The sequence below is a fragment of the Bombyx mandarina genome, chromosome 26, assembly GCF_030267445.1.
Source record: "Bombyx mandarina strain Sakado chromosome 26, ASM3026744v2".
NCBI lineage: Eukaryota > Metazoa > Arthropoda > Insecta > Lepidoptera > Bombycidae > Bombyx > Bombyx mandarina.
The window spans coordinates 4,992,575-5,010,964 of record NC_143232.1 but is presented as its reverse complement, the minus strand read 5'-3'; the positions used below and the strand labels follow the sequence as shown (position 1 = coordinate 5,010,964).

General features: G+C 36.9%; 1 protein-coding gene across 1 annotated transcript; it reads left to right on the top strand.

Moving 5' to 3' along the window:
* The first annotated feature begins 3,106 nt into the window (after positions 1–3,106).
* On the top strand, positions 3,107–17,459 carry st4 (sugar transporter 4). Its single transcript, XM_089738847.1, has 7 exons — positions 3,107–3,252; positions 8,823–8,990; positions 10,286–10,368; positions 14,273–14,347; positions 15,038–15,198; positions 15,554–15,729; positions 16,312–17,459. Coding segments are annotated over exons 1-7 (1,599 nt in total). The 5' UTR covers positions 3,107–3,251; the 3' UTR covers positions 17,247–17,459.
* The last annotated feature ends 931 nt before the right edge of the window (positions 17,460–18,390 follow it).

Below are 18,390 nucleotides of genomic sequence, written 5' to 3'. Positions count from 1 at the left end.
AAAGGCCTGTATTCAAAATCACGGAGGTCATTTTGAATAAACTTTAGTGTCATAAGAATCTATGTTTTGTTAAGTTCATTTTGGTATATGAATGGTTACATAATGAATAAACTTGTTTCAATTATTTTACATTAAACATGTGACAGAATTTATGACCTGACTAGGTATATATGTCGATGTGGGTGCGCTGAGCACGCTGCGAGCTGCCCCTTCTCAATTCCTGCCTGCATTACTTCACCCCTGCCTTTCATGGTAGGGAGCTTCTGCCCGGGCAGTGGGGTTCACCCCGAGGCGCTCCGTGCCCCCGTAAGGGTTTACGACGACCCCCCCTCTTGCTTGGTTCGTGTCCGTCTTTTAGGAAGACATTGAAAGTACTGCCTATCGCTAGTCATGTCCACCTTTGTTCTGTTTGTTGCTTTTGTTTCCTTTCGAATTCTTGTCAAGTCTCTGTCTTAGTCTATGTCTAGTCGTTTTAGGTCTTAGATCCTGTTGAAGAGGTTGCACGCCACGACAAGCATGATGCAGGAGAAGTTAAAACAGACTGCCCAAGATCGATGTAAATAGATGGATTTGATTCGAGCCCTACACCCCAGCAGGGGGTAATAGGAAATAAAGAAGAAGAAGACACGATGTTGACCAATAGGGTGACAGTGAAGCCTCCTTCATCATCCCTATTTGAAAGGCCAGTCCAGTAATTAATAATGACGCACACAAAACACTGACTTCAAATAATATTAATCTCAATTTTCTTGCCAATTAATAAATAATTAAAGATTTCGGCCGGTCGAGATAACTTTGTACAAAGTTAAAGATTCCTTGTCGGGGTGTTTGGAGAAAATATCGAAAATACTGAGAGCAGCTCAGAGATAGAGTATAAACATAATTATCGGAATCGAGAGGCTCTGTTTTTGGATTTGGCTTTTCTTACGTGAAACATTTCACATCAAATCTTTCAATGAAATTTATTTCCACATCGACACTAATATCAAAGTATAATATCAATGATCAGTATCAATAAGGACAAAGTTACTTGGTTCCTATAGATTGATTTTCCAGTAGTTATTTAATATGTGATAAACTTCTATCGGATTGCACTTATATCGCAGGATTGTATGTGCAACAGTTGATCGTGACTCTATTAAGAAAGCCATTATTAAAAATGTAGGAATTGTAAAAGAGAAAACACATAATAATCGTTATAAAACAACGGAAACATTAAAAAAATAATTAAAAAACATGTCATAAAAATTTACTTCCAAAAAAAGGTTCCATGAAATATACTTTATTCCGACTCATTAAAGACCTTAAATTTGCTCAGATAAGATCATATTAAGTAACAATATTAAGACCAGATGCCGTTTGGATTTGTGAATTGCTGAACCATTTGCAAGACTAATTAGATTTCTTTTTACGACGACGTTTAGAAAAACTGTAAAATATTCTAAATATTTGAAATAGTTGTCCCAATTATATCAGTGATCCGCAAAAATCGACGATAATATCATTATTTCCATATCTCAAATTCGCACATTCCCAAAATAGCCTAACATTATCACATTTATTCTTAGGCGAAACAATAAGTCACATATTGCCTTAATATTCGAAGACACCACGAAATATTTGCCGAGTCACTGAATGTAAATATGTTTCTTTGCGGAAACAAAGCATACGTGCTTGAGTATAATAAATATACGGTTTCGGGAAACGCGTATTTCGAGGAGAAGATCCAATTTTATGGGAGAATGGCTGTTAATATTTAGCCAACGTGCCGCGGAGTGGTTCGGTTTTCATTGTAAGATTTGGTTAGGTAATGCGAAATGAAGAAGCTATATGCTCCCTTTTTCGGAAAATAGAAAGGTTAGTATATTATTTACTGTCCTTTTTTTATTGCCCTAGCAGACAGACTAGCATACGGCCCATCTGATGGTGAATGGTTATCGTCGCCCATGGACTTCAGCAATGCCAGGGGCAGAGCCAAGCCGCTGCCTACCGCTTAATACTCTCCACAATCCACGTTTGAAGAAGAACATGTCATAGCGCTCGGGAAACACCGTGGAGGGGAGCTCATTCCATAGCTGGATGGTCCGTGGCAAAAAAACCTCTGGAAACGCATTGTGGATAACCGCAGTGGTTCCAGGTAGTATGGATGAACTCTACTCCGGTGGCGGGCGGTGCGATGGTAAAAACGAGACGTTGGTATCATCTCGAACAATTCCTCAGAGCACTCTCCATGGAACATGCGGTACAAAATACAGAGGTAACCGAAGTCCCTCCGCAGACCCAGAGGTTTAAAAGAGAATTTATCCGGTAGACGATACTATTCAATTACTCCTGTGGTTAATAATTAATTTGACTTTGATCCGGTCGCCACCAAACTTCACTAGTCCAACTGAAGAATTGATGAAAATTCTATCGAAATCGTTCATGCCTTGTCAGAGTCTATAGGGTATAAATGTTGCCACATTTGACTTTTGTGCTTAAATAGAATAAAGATGTGTTATAGGAAGTAAGCCAACAGATAGATTGTTTTTGTTTTTATTATTATACCTAGTTATTTTTTCTATGGATTAGCGATCAACGGAAATGTGGTGACTTAAAAGATCCAATCGAATATGATATGGAATTTAAAAAAAAAACCGTTTTTCTAGAAAAAACAAGGCAAAAGATCTCTTTTTTATTTATTACTTAGATGGGTGGATGAGCTCACGTCCACCTGGTGTTAAGTGGTTACCGGAGCCCATGGACATCTACAACGTAAATGCGCCACCCACCTTGAGATATAAGTTCTAAGGTCTCAAGTATAGTTACAACGGCTGCCCCGCCCTTCAAACCGAAACGCACTACTGCTTCACGGCAGAAATAGGCTGGGCGGTGGTACCTACCCACACGGACTCTCTTAAGGTGAGATTCGACATGTCTCAAAGTACACGGCGGCCACACGTTGCATGTCCCGAGATTCGATGGTCACATAATACAAAATACATTGGTTCGTTCAATAAGAGAAGACGCTCACTAAATGCCCTAAATTAATTGTAGAATTTTCAATGTAAATATAGAATAAAATCGAGCCAAATGTTTTCAACTCTTTATCTTATTATTTTTGTCGTGTTCCTCTGTCTGTCCGCCCTTATCAATATTGTCCTATTGAGTCGCGCCACTCAATCGTCATGCAACGGGTTTCGTGTTGATTGTAATTTATTTATTTCATTAAAAAAATCAAGACAGCTTCGCTTGTGTTTTGGGACTGATAAAGTAAGTGCTGTTTTATTTCCAGTAAGGTTTCTTTTGCGGGGATAATCAGATTTGTTAATTCTTATTTTAATTTATAATAGAGCTCAAAATTCAATTACTAAAATTGCGGTTCTGATTGCTTGTTCTGCAGAGATTCTCAATTTGTGATACACGTATTATGAATATGAAGTTTAACAAGAAACTTTTAACTAATAACTTACTTAATGACAAACTATGAACTTAATAGTGATCTTGAGAGAAACAAGACAAAATTTCTGGAGCGTGTACTTCTATTTGGAGAAGGGTACTCATCAATGGAATGTTTTAAAAAGAGGTCCGAGAACGGAAAAATGTTGAGAAGCCTTGCTCTATAGGATTGATCTTTATAAAAGCGTGAAAAGTTAAGACCCAAATTTTATACTAAAGATTTGCTTAGGAACCTTGTGGGCTCTAAGGATTTTTAAAATTCTGATGTTATTAAAATATTTATTAAGTTTGACGGGAGAGTCTGCGAAATCTGTTGGGACGTTATAAACATACCTATTTTTCTTAGAAGTAATTGTAAAGCCATTTTACACTAATAGCTGTTTCATTAGCTTCAGGTGTTTTCGAGCCAGGAATTCATGATTTTTTAATGGCTTATAATTTATGATTTTTTGGTGAATTCGATACTAATAACCATTATAATTAGACACTGCTTTATTCTATCCGAATTAGGTTTTTGCTTTGATAGTTAAAAGACCTGAAGCTTCATCTGGTCTTCAGTGTTTACCAGAGTTCATAGATACGCTGCTACTGCTATCCATGGGATATGTAGACGAAGTCTTAACTGGATGACGGTTGTCCTGCTCTTTAAGCCAGCTTACGCGCGGAGTTAAAATATTCTTTACTCCAGTGCAGAGGTCGGGGAACCGGGGTAAATTACCTCAAACGGGGTAAAATGAAATTTTGGGGGGTAAAAATGAAACTTTTGTGAGTTAAAAGTTAAACTTCTTTAGAATCGTTGTGATTTTAAATTATAATGGGGCTATAAATATAAAAGATGCTAAAAAGAAGCGATTTCGTTTTTTTTTTGTTCTTCGCCATGGGGTAATATCAACTTACACAAAAATAATAATTAAAAAGTTCCCCGAACGCTGCTCCCGTGCAATGCTACGTAAAAATAAGCTTTTACATTCTACTGTGGCTTATACAGAAACACTTGGTCTAGATTTGTGATTTCTCTGCAATTGCCGCGAAGTTTTCAAACTAATCGGGTAACGTTTCATTCAGGCGTAGTGGGTAGTCGGATAAAACTCGCGTTGTCAGCTAAAAATGCCGTTCGTTCGAACGTTTCCTTCCGGTTAACCGGAAACGGTACATCGATTGCCACAGACCACATAATATTCGGACGGGAAATTTTGAATTTTATACTTTTCCATTTCAATGCGCGGATTGGAGAATGATTGGAGAAATTTGTTTTACGATTATATTGCTTAGTTAGTTCAAAATTTATATGCTATTCTCCTACATTTTATTAAAAAAAAATGCTTTTTCAGAATGTTGGAATTTCTTTTTTTTTTTATTGCTTAGGTGGCTGGACGAGCTCTCGGCTCACTTGGTGTTAAGTAGTCACCGGAGCCCATAGACATCTCCAACAAACATTCCGCTACTCATCTTAAAACATGAGTTCTCAGTTTTTAAAAAGTCCTTTTTAAAGACGTCCTGTCCTACCTCCAGTAATTGCGCAAATTTTAATTTTTCGAGTTTGATTTTTATTGCGGCAGTATTAATTCTTTGCTGTGGAAGTCAATCGCGAACATCGCTTAAGTACGTATTTTATTAGAAGAAATTGGTAATAGCCAGTGGGATTTGAACACCGGCACACTCAGATCGCTCGATATGAATGCACCGGGCGTCTTATCCTTTAGGCCACGACGACTCAATGTTTATCTATCCTAATATTATAAAGAGGAAAGATTTGTTTGTTTGTTTGTTTCGAATAGGCTCCGAAACTACTGGACCGATTTGAAAAATTCTTTTTCCATTAGAAGCCGACATTGTCCCTGATGAACATAGGCTACTTTTTTTTTTTTTTTTTGGTTTCATGTGTGTTTTAATGTTTCCGAAGCGAACCGAGGGCGGGTCGCTAGTTAAAAATAAGCATATTGTAAATGGATGTGATTATTACATCGTTTAGTATAATGTAGAAGGTGTTTCAATTGATTGAAAATAATCTATATATATATAAAAATGAATTGCTGTTCGTTAGTCTCGCTAAAACTCGAGAACGACTAGACCGATTTGGCTAATTTTGGTCTTGAATTATTTGTGGAAGTCCAAAGAAGGTTTAAAAGGTAGATAAATATGAAAATGCTCGGAATTAAATGAAAATAACAATTTTGTTTTCCCTTTGATGTGTCCACCGTCAGACAGATTCTTTTTGTTTGTTTTAAGTTTATTTTATACAAAAGTTTAGGTCTTTTATTTATTGATTGAGGCATTACGAAGTCTGCCGGGTCAGCTAGTGATGATATAAAATCAACAGTACTATAACAATTGGCTCACCGTTTATGAAGGCGCTCCGTGTGACTAAATTATAACGTAGACACGTAATGTTCAATTCGTAAAGTCAGGTATCTATGTTTACTAGAGGTCCCGCAGTAGTCGAAATTCGACTATAATTAATTGGAATTGTAAGTTTGTACACTATTGATTGTATTTTATACTTCTATAATCACGAATTTCGCCAAGGCTACACTATAAAAAATATTAACAAAGACAAACAATATTTAATCTATTCTCAATTTGACAACAGACGTCAAGAAGGACTTTTTGGCGGGAATGCGAGGAGTGAAGTTGTGTGATTTTGTTTTATTTTGTCTAATTAGTGTTTCTTCAGGTTTAAATGGGTAATAACGGTGGTTTATTAACCGTTTAATATCTGTGAAAGTGCACAAATGTGGGAAAATGAAACAAAGTTGCTGAACGTAACTTCTCGGGATCTTCCAAAAAGTCCATTGAAAAAGTCTCAGTAAATGACCACCATTTTACTGAAATTATACTTCATCCCATATCATCTCAGCTCATTTCGTTTTGTTTCGTTTTCATTTCATTTCATGCCATTTTTCATAATAATCAAATTCATTTCATTTCATAATATCATATCTATACTAATATTATAAAGAGGAAATATTTGTTTGTTTGTTTGTTTCGAATAGGCTCCGAAACTACTGGACCGATTTGAAAAATTATTTTTCCATTAGAAGCCGACATTGTCCCTGATGAACATAGGCTACTTTTTTTAATTTTTTTTTTTTGTTTCATGTGTGTTTTAATGTTTCCGAAGCGAAGCGAGGGCGGGTCGCTAGTTTCATATAAAAAGTTATCATTAAAATTAAAATAAGACTTGACCTAAAGGTCTTAGTTACCAGGTCATAAAATCCCTTAAAAAAAAGACGTCAAGAACAAAAGTTTGACAATAAATAGTATGCATGCGTGTCTGCGTCAAATACATGGTATGTAGTGTGTTTAATGTTTTCTTTATTGATTTAATGTATCTTTTATGCATTATTTTAAAAAAATATTAGCATTGTGCACTTCTTCTCTATATTCTCTATAAGTGTGGAAAATTTCATACTCCTCCGTCCGCGCAATTTTCGTAAAAAGGGATACAAAGTTTTTGCTTCACGTATTAATATATAGATTATGCACAAACGTAGTCAATATACCTTATGTTCACGAAAGATCCATTAAGAAATAATTAAAACGACGTAACCATTAAATACAAAAAAAAAACTTGCAATAAAATAATTAAATAAAATTAAAGTAGATTTTATCATTCTGCTAATTACTTCGGTAAAGCAGGGATGTGCGTTATGCTCTAAGCTTGGGACGTCCCTTAAATAAATTTAATTTGAATTCATGACTCTTTCAAACCTTTGTGAATTATCGAAATTTTCGTTCGAGTTAGTAAACAAGTAACACTAGGAGGGCATTTGGTTTAAGAGAAAAATAAAACAATATTACAAAAAATTCGCAAAGGAAAAAGCGAATTGCTCTCTCGACGAACAAGAGGCCATCTATTTTAAGGCAAAGCTACCTTATCAAAAAATAATAACATTAAAATATAATGCAGATATTTTATCTTTCGACAGCGTCCGAAAACAAATCTGGGCTGTTAATTTTTTTGCGTTTTTTCCCCCTCGTGAGCATTGATAAGCGTACGCCGAAACAATAACATGGCTTTACACAATCATGTTTTATATATATTTTTGCCAATTTCTAGGGACAATTTTTTTTTTTAAATATCGACACTTCATTGCAATCTCACTAGAAGTTCAAATAATTTTTTTCTTGTTGTTTAATAATGTTTGCAATTTCTCGCGGAAGGTCGTCTTGTGAGTCCACCTAGTGTTAAGTTTTTTTAATTGCTTAGATGGGTGGACGAGCGCACAGCCCACCTAGTGTTAAGTGGTCACCGGAGCCCATAGACATCCACAACGTAAATGCGCCACCCACCTTAAGATATAAGTTCTAAGGTCTCAAGTATAGTTACAACGGCTGCCTCACCCTTCAAACCGAAACGCAATTACTGCTTCACGGCAGAAATAGGCAGTGTGGTGGTACCCACCGCGCGGACTCACAAGAGGTCCTACCACCAGTGATTACGCAAATTATAATTTTGCGGGTTCGAAACATGACATGTCTATATTTTTTAAGCTCTGTGTTGTCTCCTAGAAGCCGGAGTCTGCAATTTGCGGTGGCTTGTGTACGCTACAAATAGTTTACACGATTTCGAACTTAGATCCAATACGATGTACTAAAGCATACTGACGTATGTATACGTATCGAATAGTTTCTGTACTCAAACGTTTGGGTCACCATGAAAGTTAACTAATTCGTAATCAATTAATTCCCATAATTTGGATTAACAGAAAGTGTAGAGTGATTAGTGTTATGAACCGTACAGAAAAGCCCGTTTATAATATCTACGGGTGACATATTGGCAACATTACAGCAGAGCCATTTAAAGTTTTTGGACTGGTGGTAGGACCTCTTGTGAGTCCGCGCGGGTAGGTACCACCGCCCTGCCTATTTCTGCCGTGAAACAGTAATGCGTTTCGTTCTGAAGTGTAGGGCAGCCGTTGTAACTATACTGAGATCTTAGAACTTATATCTCGAGGTGGGTGGCGCATTTACGTTGTGGATGTCTATGGGCTCCAGTAACCACTTAACACCAGGTGGGCTGTGAGCTCGTCCACCCATCTAAGCAATAAAAAAAAAAAAAAAGAAAATAAATCGTAGCTGGATCGATTTATCACCCCCAAAAAAAATCCCCTGTATACTAAATTTTATAAAAATCGTTGGAGCCGTTTCCGAGAATCAGATTATATTATATATATACAAGAATTGCTCGTTTCAAGGTATAAGATAAGATAAGATACATAAATAATTGAACCCCAATTCCTCGAGCTCCTGTAACGAATCCAGTACATATATCTTTGTTCAAGTTTCTTTTTCAAGTAGAGAACACAATGAAAGACTCCATGTTTTTTTGTTGTTTATATATGAATATTCAAATTACGAATTGTTGTTATTGTGAATTCTAGTGGAAGAACAAAGTTCATCGACTTTGGAAGCCGAAGCACTGTCGAGGGATGTGGAACAGCGGGACAGTCAAAATGGCCACCCCAAAGTCCTCGTCCGCATGGAGACAATTCCGGATATCAAAAGGGATACATCCGGAATCACCACGCAATATGTGGGCACCGGTATAGGTTAGTTTCGATATTTTGAAGTAATATATTGAAGTGAAACTTCTAATGCGACTTCCAACAAGGTTGCGTTAAACATTTAACGCTACCATGGAATAGAAAGAGATCGAGAGTGAATGCGTCACTCGAGCGCATGCGCGTAGTTTTTTTTTATTTTTTTTATTGCCCTTGTAGGCAGACGAGCATATGGCCCACCTGATGGTGAGTGGTTACCGTCGCCCATGGACTTCAGCAATGCCAGGGGCAGAGCCAAGCCGCTGCCTACCACTTAATACTCTCCACAAGCCTCGTTTGAAGAAGGACATGTCATATATATATATGACATGTTATTTACATTAAGTATACATGTTACAGGCCAGCGCGAGCGTTAGCAACGAGTATCGTCCAATATTTTAATGAAGTATTTCAAACAAAATATATATTTATTTCTCTATCTATAATTTAAAACATATATAATGTAAATGTTGAAGATGTCGCATCTCTGATACACAACATTCCCTATTACAAGAGCAACCTGATTTAAAGAATACACAACATTCCCTATTACAAGAGCAACCTGATTTAAAGAATAAAAATGAAGAAAACCACAATACTACATATCGAAAAAGAAGTTTCACTTCATTCACGTGTACTTTTTTTTTAGTTCATAGCACTTCAGTCTATAGTTTTTTATTTTGTTTAATTCATTGCTATGAAATTCTTACATTCTCTAAGGTTAATAAGGCTTATAATAAACGCACACTAGGTTCCTTGGAAATAGTTCGAAAAAAAAATGATTTAACTTTTTGGTTACGGATTTTAAGGCTGTTAACATAGCGAGGGTTGTACCCACAAGAGAAGAAATACAGTATGCAGTTAGCAGAAGATTTCTATGGTTGTTCTAAATTACCAGACAACATCTACTGGTATTTTTTTATACTGTGTAATTAAATGGAATTGGCAGTATTCTGAATCCTTATGGATAAGTATCTCCATCCAGCAGAGAGCACTTTTTTCAATACAATTAAGACTTTAACCTTACGCCTTAAGCTGGAATTTACAATACGATACCTTAGAGCTCCGCCAACAACAACATCAGGTTGGCCAGTAACGAATTTGCGAACTAAAAACAAACAAAAACAATTAGGGTAAATCTAATTATTTATTTACTTCAGAAGAATGTATTAATTTAATTACTTACTTTAATTACTTTAATTAATTAAAAATATATTTTCTGTATTTTGGAATATTAAGGATTTAATGAAATGATTATTATAATGATGAGTGAATCAAAAAATTTTTTTCATTGATTGTTTTAGTGAACCTTGGTGCTTTTGCCGCTGGAGTCTGTGTAGCATGGTCATCATCAGCGTTACCATTATTGATCACTGAATACGGAAAGGTTAGTGAGTTAATATGTTTCCTAATATTATGCTGGCTGCTTCGCCCTTTAAGTCGAAATGCATTACTGCTTCACTGCAGAAACTTGCAACGTGGTGCTACCTACCCGTGCAAACTCACAAGACGTCGTATTGCCAGTAATTAGGCAAATTATATTAAATGTATCTTTGCTTATCGTTCAAAAACAGTAGTATTTCGATATGATTTTTGATGTGAAACATCTATAGCCGCATGTAAAACTGATTTCTGGCGTGGTGACGCATGCCGTGGCGACGCGTCGCCACGCTATATGATGGTATATATATACAGTCTATATGCAGTAGTGTGTACGGTGTGGCGACGTGTCGCCATGCGCAATCGACTGTGCGATTCCACTCGATCCGGCGTTAAGCCATCTCTCTCGCTACACTGAGCTCGGATACCTATAGTGTATACTCCGTAGTGTATACAGTGTTGTTTACTACAGTACACATAACCTGTGTTTTACTTAAAACAAATGATTTTTTCGTAATATTTTATTTTATCATTATGACATATTTAGTTCCTATCATAATAATTATAATAATAAACATTTATTCCAAACACAAATTAAGTAAAAAAAATAAATAAAAAGATAACAAAAATAACGAGTCTTGGAAACGGTTATCGGCTCACACACGGCTATCACAATCTGTTATTTTCTGCATATTACTTTTACAAAATAATCTCGATGTTTCACATCTGCCAGGCGTCCCGTGACGGTTCACATTTTTTTTTTAAAGGAAGCAGTCATTTTCAAAATCTTTGATCTAATCAATATTAATTATCAAGCAATTAAACTACTCGCTTAAATAACAGTAAATAACGGACCATAAACCCAATTACACACGAACATGTCGTTAAGAACCCAAAACCGCTCGTCTATACAGTATAAAGCGCTAAAGGTTAAATTTACACTCAGCCGTGCGATGTACCCCTGCCCTAGCATCATGGAGTGACTATAAATAAGGTTTTCATTAACGACAACTGATAAATTAACTTGAGGCTTCCACGTGCCGTCAATTCCTAACAAATACACGGGCGTATTTAACGCAGCGTTTTAGAAGCGAAACATCACACTACATAGTATAAAACAAAATCGCTTTCTCTGTCCCTATATCCCTATGTATGCTTAAATCTTTAAAACTACGCAACGAATTTTGATGCGTTTTTTTTAGTAGATAGAGTGATTGAAGAGGAAGGTTTATATGTATAATAACATCCATTAAATAGTGGAGAAATCAATAATAAATTACAGTTTCCGAAGCGAAGCGAAGGGAGGTCGCTAGTTAATTAATATAAAAGATTTGACTAAAAAAAATGATTTTGAGATGCTTAAAAAATATTTCTGTATAACATTAAGTTAATATTTACACATGTATATATATACGTATGTCTTTGCGAAGGATTAACTATTTAATATATTTACGTAACGTTTAGAACCCTTATTTTTATGTCATTGTTACGTAAATGTTTAAATTCTCTAATTTTAGTTCTCTAATTTTTAAAAACCTTAGTTAGAATAATAGTAGAATATTAGAGATAAATAGATGATGGAAAACATTAATCACTGTTTCAATTTAATAAAACTTTCGCCTGCAATGCCTAATAATTATCGCTGATTTTAAATGATTCTTAAAAGAGAATTAAAGTGTCTCGTACGAAACACGAACGAACGTAAAGGGCCAGTGGATGGAATTTTTTCCTCTATAAGGCGTTTTGTAACCAATCATTCAACTAATCATTTAGTAAAAAGGTTATATATTTTTACATAAATTAAATTAGATCGTTTATTTATTTATTTCAATTATGTTTATTATTTATTTATTGCGAAATTATAATCGACGTCAAATCAAATCCACCAGATTCCAAGATAATTCTTTGACGTGTGTAAAAGAGGATAGAGGAGAGAAGGTTGTGAGTGTAGAGATGATGAATGATACGCCTGAATGAAAAAAAGAGTACTTCCCTACCTAATGCAGGATAAGGACTACTCACACTTCGTCCTATTACCAGTCCTAAATTTAAACTGGTTTAGAACAAGCGAGGTCTCAACGCCGCTAGAGGCCTATCAATAATTTAAAAAGTCGTCAATAAATAATGTAATAAAACGGTATTTGACCCGATAAAACCGACGACGGCGGAGCGAACTTCGAAACTGTAACTTTCAACTGGAGCTTTCTGCCGAAGTTCCGGGAACAGTCGGCTGACAGTTCGCCGCACGCGATACACCGATTTATGATATTGCTACTTACTGTCATAAACGTAATAAAGTTCGGACAGTATACTATTACAGCATTTCGAAAGACGAGAGAGAAGACGAAAGAGAGATTCGAAGATCCCTAATTTTTTTCAAAAAAGAATATACCCTATGTCACTCGGGGATAGTGTAGCTTCCAAACAGGGAATGAATTTTTCAAATCGGTTCAGTAGTTTCGGGGCCTATTCAATACAAACAAACAAAAAAAATCTTTCCTCTTTATAATATTGGTATAGAAGTATAGATTACTGTCAGGGCCAGAATTGTATAAAAGAAAATTAAATAAGACCAATAATAAATTACAGCTCCCAAAGCAAAGTGAGGGCCAGTTATTAGTATGGTATACTGTGGCCTTGTTACGAAGCCTACTATTGATTATAAGTACAAGGTTTACTAGAGCAGGAGGCGGCAAGTCGCGATTGCGGTTACAAGCCGTATCGCGGACTTGGGAATTTATCGTACTTTACGCTAAACTTTATTGGTTAACTTTACGTAGGCGAGTGAAGTTTGTGAGTAACGCGAAAATTAGCTTTGTGCAATGAACATTCGGGCGTAACAACCGATAAAAGAATTAAATGTAATTAATATTCTAATCGGATTTTTGCGGAACCCTCGTGTCGAAGTCGTCGCGGCCTAAAGGATAAGACGTCCGGTGCATTCGTATCTAGCGATGCAACGGTGTTCGAATCCCACAGCCGGGTACCAATTTTTCTAATGAAATACGTACTCAACAAATGTTCACGATTGACTTCCACCGTGAAGGAATAACATCATGTAATAAAAACCAACCCGTAAAATTGTTATTTGCGTAATTACTGGCGGTAGGACCTCTTGTGAGTCCGCACGGATAGGTATCACCACCCTGCCTATTTCTACCGTGAAGCAGTAATGCGTTTCCGTTTGAAGGGTGGGGTAACCGTTGTAACTATACTGAGACCTTAAAACTCTTATCTCAAGGTGGGTGGTGGCATTTACGCTGTAGATGTCTATGGGCTCCGGTAACCACTTAACACCAGGTGGGCCGTGCGCTCGTCCATCCATCTAAGCAATAAAAAAAAATTAAAAAAACCTGCCTGGAAACTGGTTTTCAGCTATGAACAAAGCTTCAAATCAATCGTGGGAATAACGCATCAACACGAATAAATATTATGCAAGGCCAAATTATTTTACATGTCGTCGAAGAGCTTTTATTTGTCTCTCTCTACTTATTGGCTGGTAGTCTTAGGGGCTATTCTCGCCTGGGTTGGTCAACCTCAGGGAATTTGCATTTGCTAGTATTAACTAGCCCTATTTGGAGCAGAATTCGCAGATTAAACCGCCCGATCGAAATCGCGACCCATTGAGAAGATCCGGCTAGTAGAATAATACCAAAAATAAATAAGATATTTAACCGTAAAACTACGTTAAGGAGTTCTCGTTAAGCTGGACATTAAATAACGTATTTTTGTTTAATCCATTCGCCACGGCAGACCTCGCTGCTTAGGGTTTCGCAGGCAACTGAGCTTTTGCTCTTGAAATCACCCATCGTGTAGAGGCGGTGTTTTTTAGCCGGTGACTATATTCACTGATAGCAGCGAAAGGGTTCAAAATATCAGAAGAGTGCATTTCAATTTTTTTTTTATTTTAGGATTATACTACACCGATACCGGATTGGGCAGAGCAGAATTCGACTTATGATGAAAACTTTAAAACTCGTCTGGAGGTAAGCGCCTAAATAACTTTAAATCTGTTTTTTTATTATTTCCTACATATGTGATTACTGCTTTTTTGGTCCTAAAAGTGTTCAGATTAGAAAAATTGATGTATTGCAGGCATTTAAAAAAAAAAAGAATACCTATTGTTAATTTTTAGGTAAGAACGAACTTTAAGTCATTATTTTTTTTTTTGTTTTATTACTGAATTCGAATTTCTACTTTTTGTTAACTTTTTCAAAAATTTAAATGAATAAATCACTTGATTTTTTTACCATCCCACCACCCGCCATCGGAGTAGATTCATACATACTACCTGGAGCTACTGCGGTTATCCATCCACAGTTCGTTTCCAGAGATCTTTTTTGCCACGTACCATCCCGCTTTGGAATTAGCTCATCTCCACGGTGTATCCCGAGCGCTATGACATGTCCTTCTTCAAACGAGGCTTGCGGAAAGTACTTAATGGTAGGCAGCGGCTTGGCTCTACCACTGTCATTGCTGACATCGTGAGCGACGGTAACCACTCACCATCAGGTGGGCCGTATGCTCGTCTGCCTACAAAGGCAATAAAATAATAATAATACTACATACGTTTACATTAACGTAAAATGAGTTTTAGTGGGAGCGATATTGCATGAAGTACCAGATTTATAGATACTCCAAGTGATGATTTTACTGATGAAACGTTTTTCATTTAGTTGTCAGATACCCAAGGATCCTGGGTGGCGTCACTCTTGTGTTTGGGAGCGGTGTTTGGTGCTGTACCCTCTGGCCTGATTTCCGAATACTTCGGTAGGAAAAAGACATTACTGTACTTGGCTTTACCACTGCTCGTCTCTTGGATTCTAGTCGCTTCGAGGTGAGGATTTGTTTTCATTAATGATAAACAAATCTTAGTAGACTAAAGAGAGGATTTTTTTATTAAATCAGTGTATTTAAGCAAGCAAACTTAAGTAGATCTGTATGGAGATTCTTACTAATTGTATAGGGAGAGGAAACTTCATAGTTTTATATGTTTTGAAAAAGCTCAATAAATTTTTGGTGCATGTAATGAAATACAAATGTGTTGGCATTGATCTTGTAAAACATTTTACGACTAAGACTGTCAACTGATATAAATAAAGAAAAGTTTATTTATCTTTAGGGTCGTAAGTAAATTTTTTTTAAAACATATTTATCTTTAAGGTCGTAAGGTAATTTTTTGAATATTTCAGCCCAAACGTCTATGGTTTATACGTCGGAAGATTTGTGGGAGGAATAGCTGTGGGCGCATTCAGTGTTAGCATACCACCTTACGTCGAAGACATAGCCGAAAAACATCTGCTCAAGACCTTAGCCAATTTCTATCACGTCGATTTTAATTGTGGCGTTTTGTTTGGGTACTTCTTAGGTGAGTGCTATGAATGTTAAACCAGGATTTGTCAACAAACATTTACCTTTTTTTTTGCTTAGGTTGGTGGACGAACTCACGGCCCACCTGGTGTTTTTTTATTTTTTTTTATTGCTTAGACGTGTGGACGAGCTCACAGCCCACCTGGTGTTAAGTGGTTACTGGAGCCCATAGACATCTACTACGTAAATGCGCCACACACCTTGAGATATAAGTTCTAAGGTCTCAGTATAGTCACAACGGCTGCCCCACCCTTCAAACCGAAACGCATTACTGCTTCACGGCAAAAATAGGCAGGGTGGTGGTACCTACCCGCGCGGTACACCAAAATAAGTCCTACCACCAATAAAGTATCTTTATAACATAATAGACTAACTAGTCCATCTTTTCACAAATTTCTTTCATTCGAAATGGAGAAGGAAAGCAAAATCCAGTATTAGTATCTTGAAACAGGTTTGAAAGTAAATATTGAGTATACGAATTCAAATAATTAAAAAACTTTATATGGATACGTACAGGCCTTTTAGTGCGTTGCCAAATAATTATAGACCAAATTACTAATTTCAGTTTTCTTGGTTACAGGTATAGTTGGAAATGTGTCTTGGCTTTCGGTTCTTTGCTCTTTAATACCCATCGCATTCTTCATTGCGTTTATTTTCTTACCAGAATCTCCGACCTATCTGATGTCCCAGGGTAAATATAGTGAAGCCAAAGCAGCTTTGAGGTACTATCGAGGGATCGATAATGACATAGACGGAGAAATCAGAACATTGAGAGATTACTTGATGAACGCTGGCAAAAACAGGGTCACTTTCAAAGAGCTCTTTACTACGAGAGGCATGTTGAAACCTCTCTTGGTCTCTTTCTGTCTAATGATTTTTCAGCAAATGAGCGGGATTTATGCTGTTCTTTTCTATGCGAGAAAAATATTCAAGAATCTATCTGTCTCACTGAATCCGCCGAATGCTGCAATAATTCTAGGTTTCGGTCTGGTTTCTTCAACGTACTTCTCGACAATGCTGTTGAAGGTAGTCAGACGCAGAGTGTTGTTGATGACGTCATTTATAATGATGGCCTTAAACTTGGGCGGGTTGGCTATCTATTATCATTTGCAAGCTACGAATTTTTCATCCAATAATACGTGGGTGCCGTTGTTCACTTTGTGTTTCTTCGTGATATTTTACGCCGCTGGAGCCGGTTCTATACCTTGGCTGATGCTTCGCGAGATATTTCCTCCACATGCAATCCGAAGGGCGACTGCCATAACAGCTGGTGTTCATTGGTTCCTGGCTTTCACTGTCACAAAATTATACCAGAATTTGGAAGATTTAGTGAAGCCCGGCTGGGCGTTTTGGCATTTTGCCGTTTCCTGCGTAGTTGGTACAGTGTTCGTTTACTTCTTTGTACCAGAAACTAAGGGTAGAAGCTTAGAAGACATACAAAACGAATTTGAAGGGATCCATAAGAAGAAAAGACACCGCCATGTGATTGAAGTCGAAAGTTTATCAGAGGTTTGAGTTAAGACTGTTCGGGATTTTAATCAAAACTCAGAAACAGTCGGGAACTTTTACTAAAATATTATTTCAGGGCTTTGATTAAAATGATCTTAAATTATTATTTTACTATTGTTTTTATTTTGTAACTAGATGTAAGGCTGGTGAGGCTAGGGATAAGTATCATGTTTTCCAAGAGATAAATACAGAGACAGAAATATATTTATTTTAAAAGTACGATAATGTAGTTTTATATGTAAAATCTTTTTATCCAAGAGAAAAATTTTATGAATTTTTCAGGGTCTTGATTCGTTGTCCTAATTTTTAACAGCACTTTTTATTTTGCTCGTCAATGATTTATGACTGTGACCTACATTCCTTTATTGCCTAAGCACTATGCATCCATATAGATGGATAAACGACCTCGTGGTCCATCTGGTTATGTGGCTGTCGGAGTCCATACCTCAAGCACCGCTGATCGTTCCCGTCGAACCCGTCGCTTACGACGTAGGGCTCGACGAGTAAATTAACCCACAGATACAGCCCATTGAGTTTCTCGCCGGATCTTCTCATTGGGTCGCGCTTCTGATCCAGTGGTAGATTCTGCGAAGCACGGCTCTTGCTAGGGTTCGTCAGGTTTGAGCCTCGTGAGTTCACCTACTAGTTAAGGTTACGCTGAAATAGACTCTCAAGGCTATCAGTTTAGGTAGGACAAAAAGGAGTCCATACATATCCCAACGTGAATGCTGCTAAAGACTTTCAAAGCTTATGTTGTGTTGTATGACGATTGTTCGAGATTTCAAGGCAGAACACAATTGTTAGAACGGCACGGGTACTTAGTACCGATTTGCCTACAAGATAAACTACAGTATAAAATTACTTGAATTTCGGTATTACATAAATATGGGAAAATCCCCACGTACATATTCTGTAGCCGAGAGTCGTTCCTATGTTTCCCTTTTTTCTGCCTACCTATTCGCTGGTAGCCTAATAGGCTATTTCAGCTACACGCATCGGGTACGTGAGCTCACCTGTGAGAATTACCTAATACTAGCACTAGAAGATTGCACAAAGTGAGAATGAGTTGCTCGCTCCGGGCATTTCAATATTGCAATAATTATTACGTTATAATACTCCTTGTAAAACTGCATATTTAAAAAACAAAAAA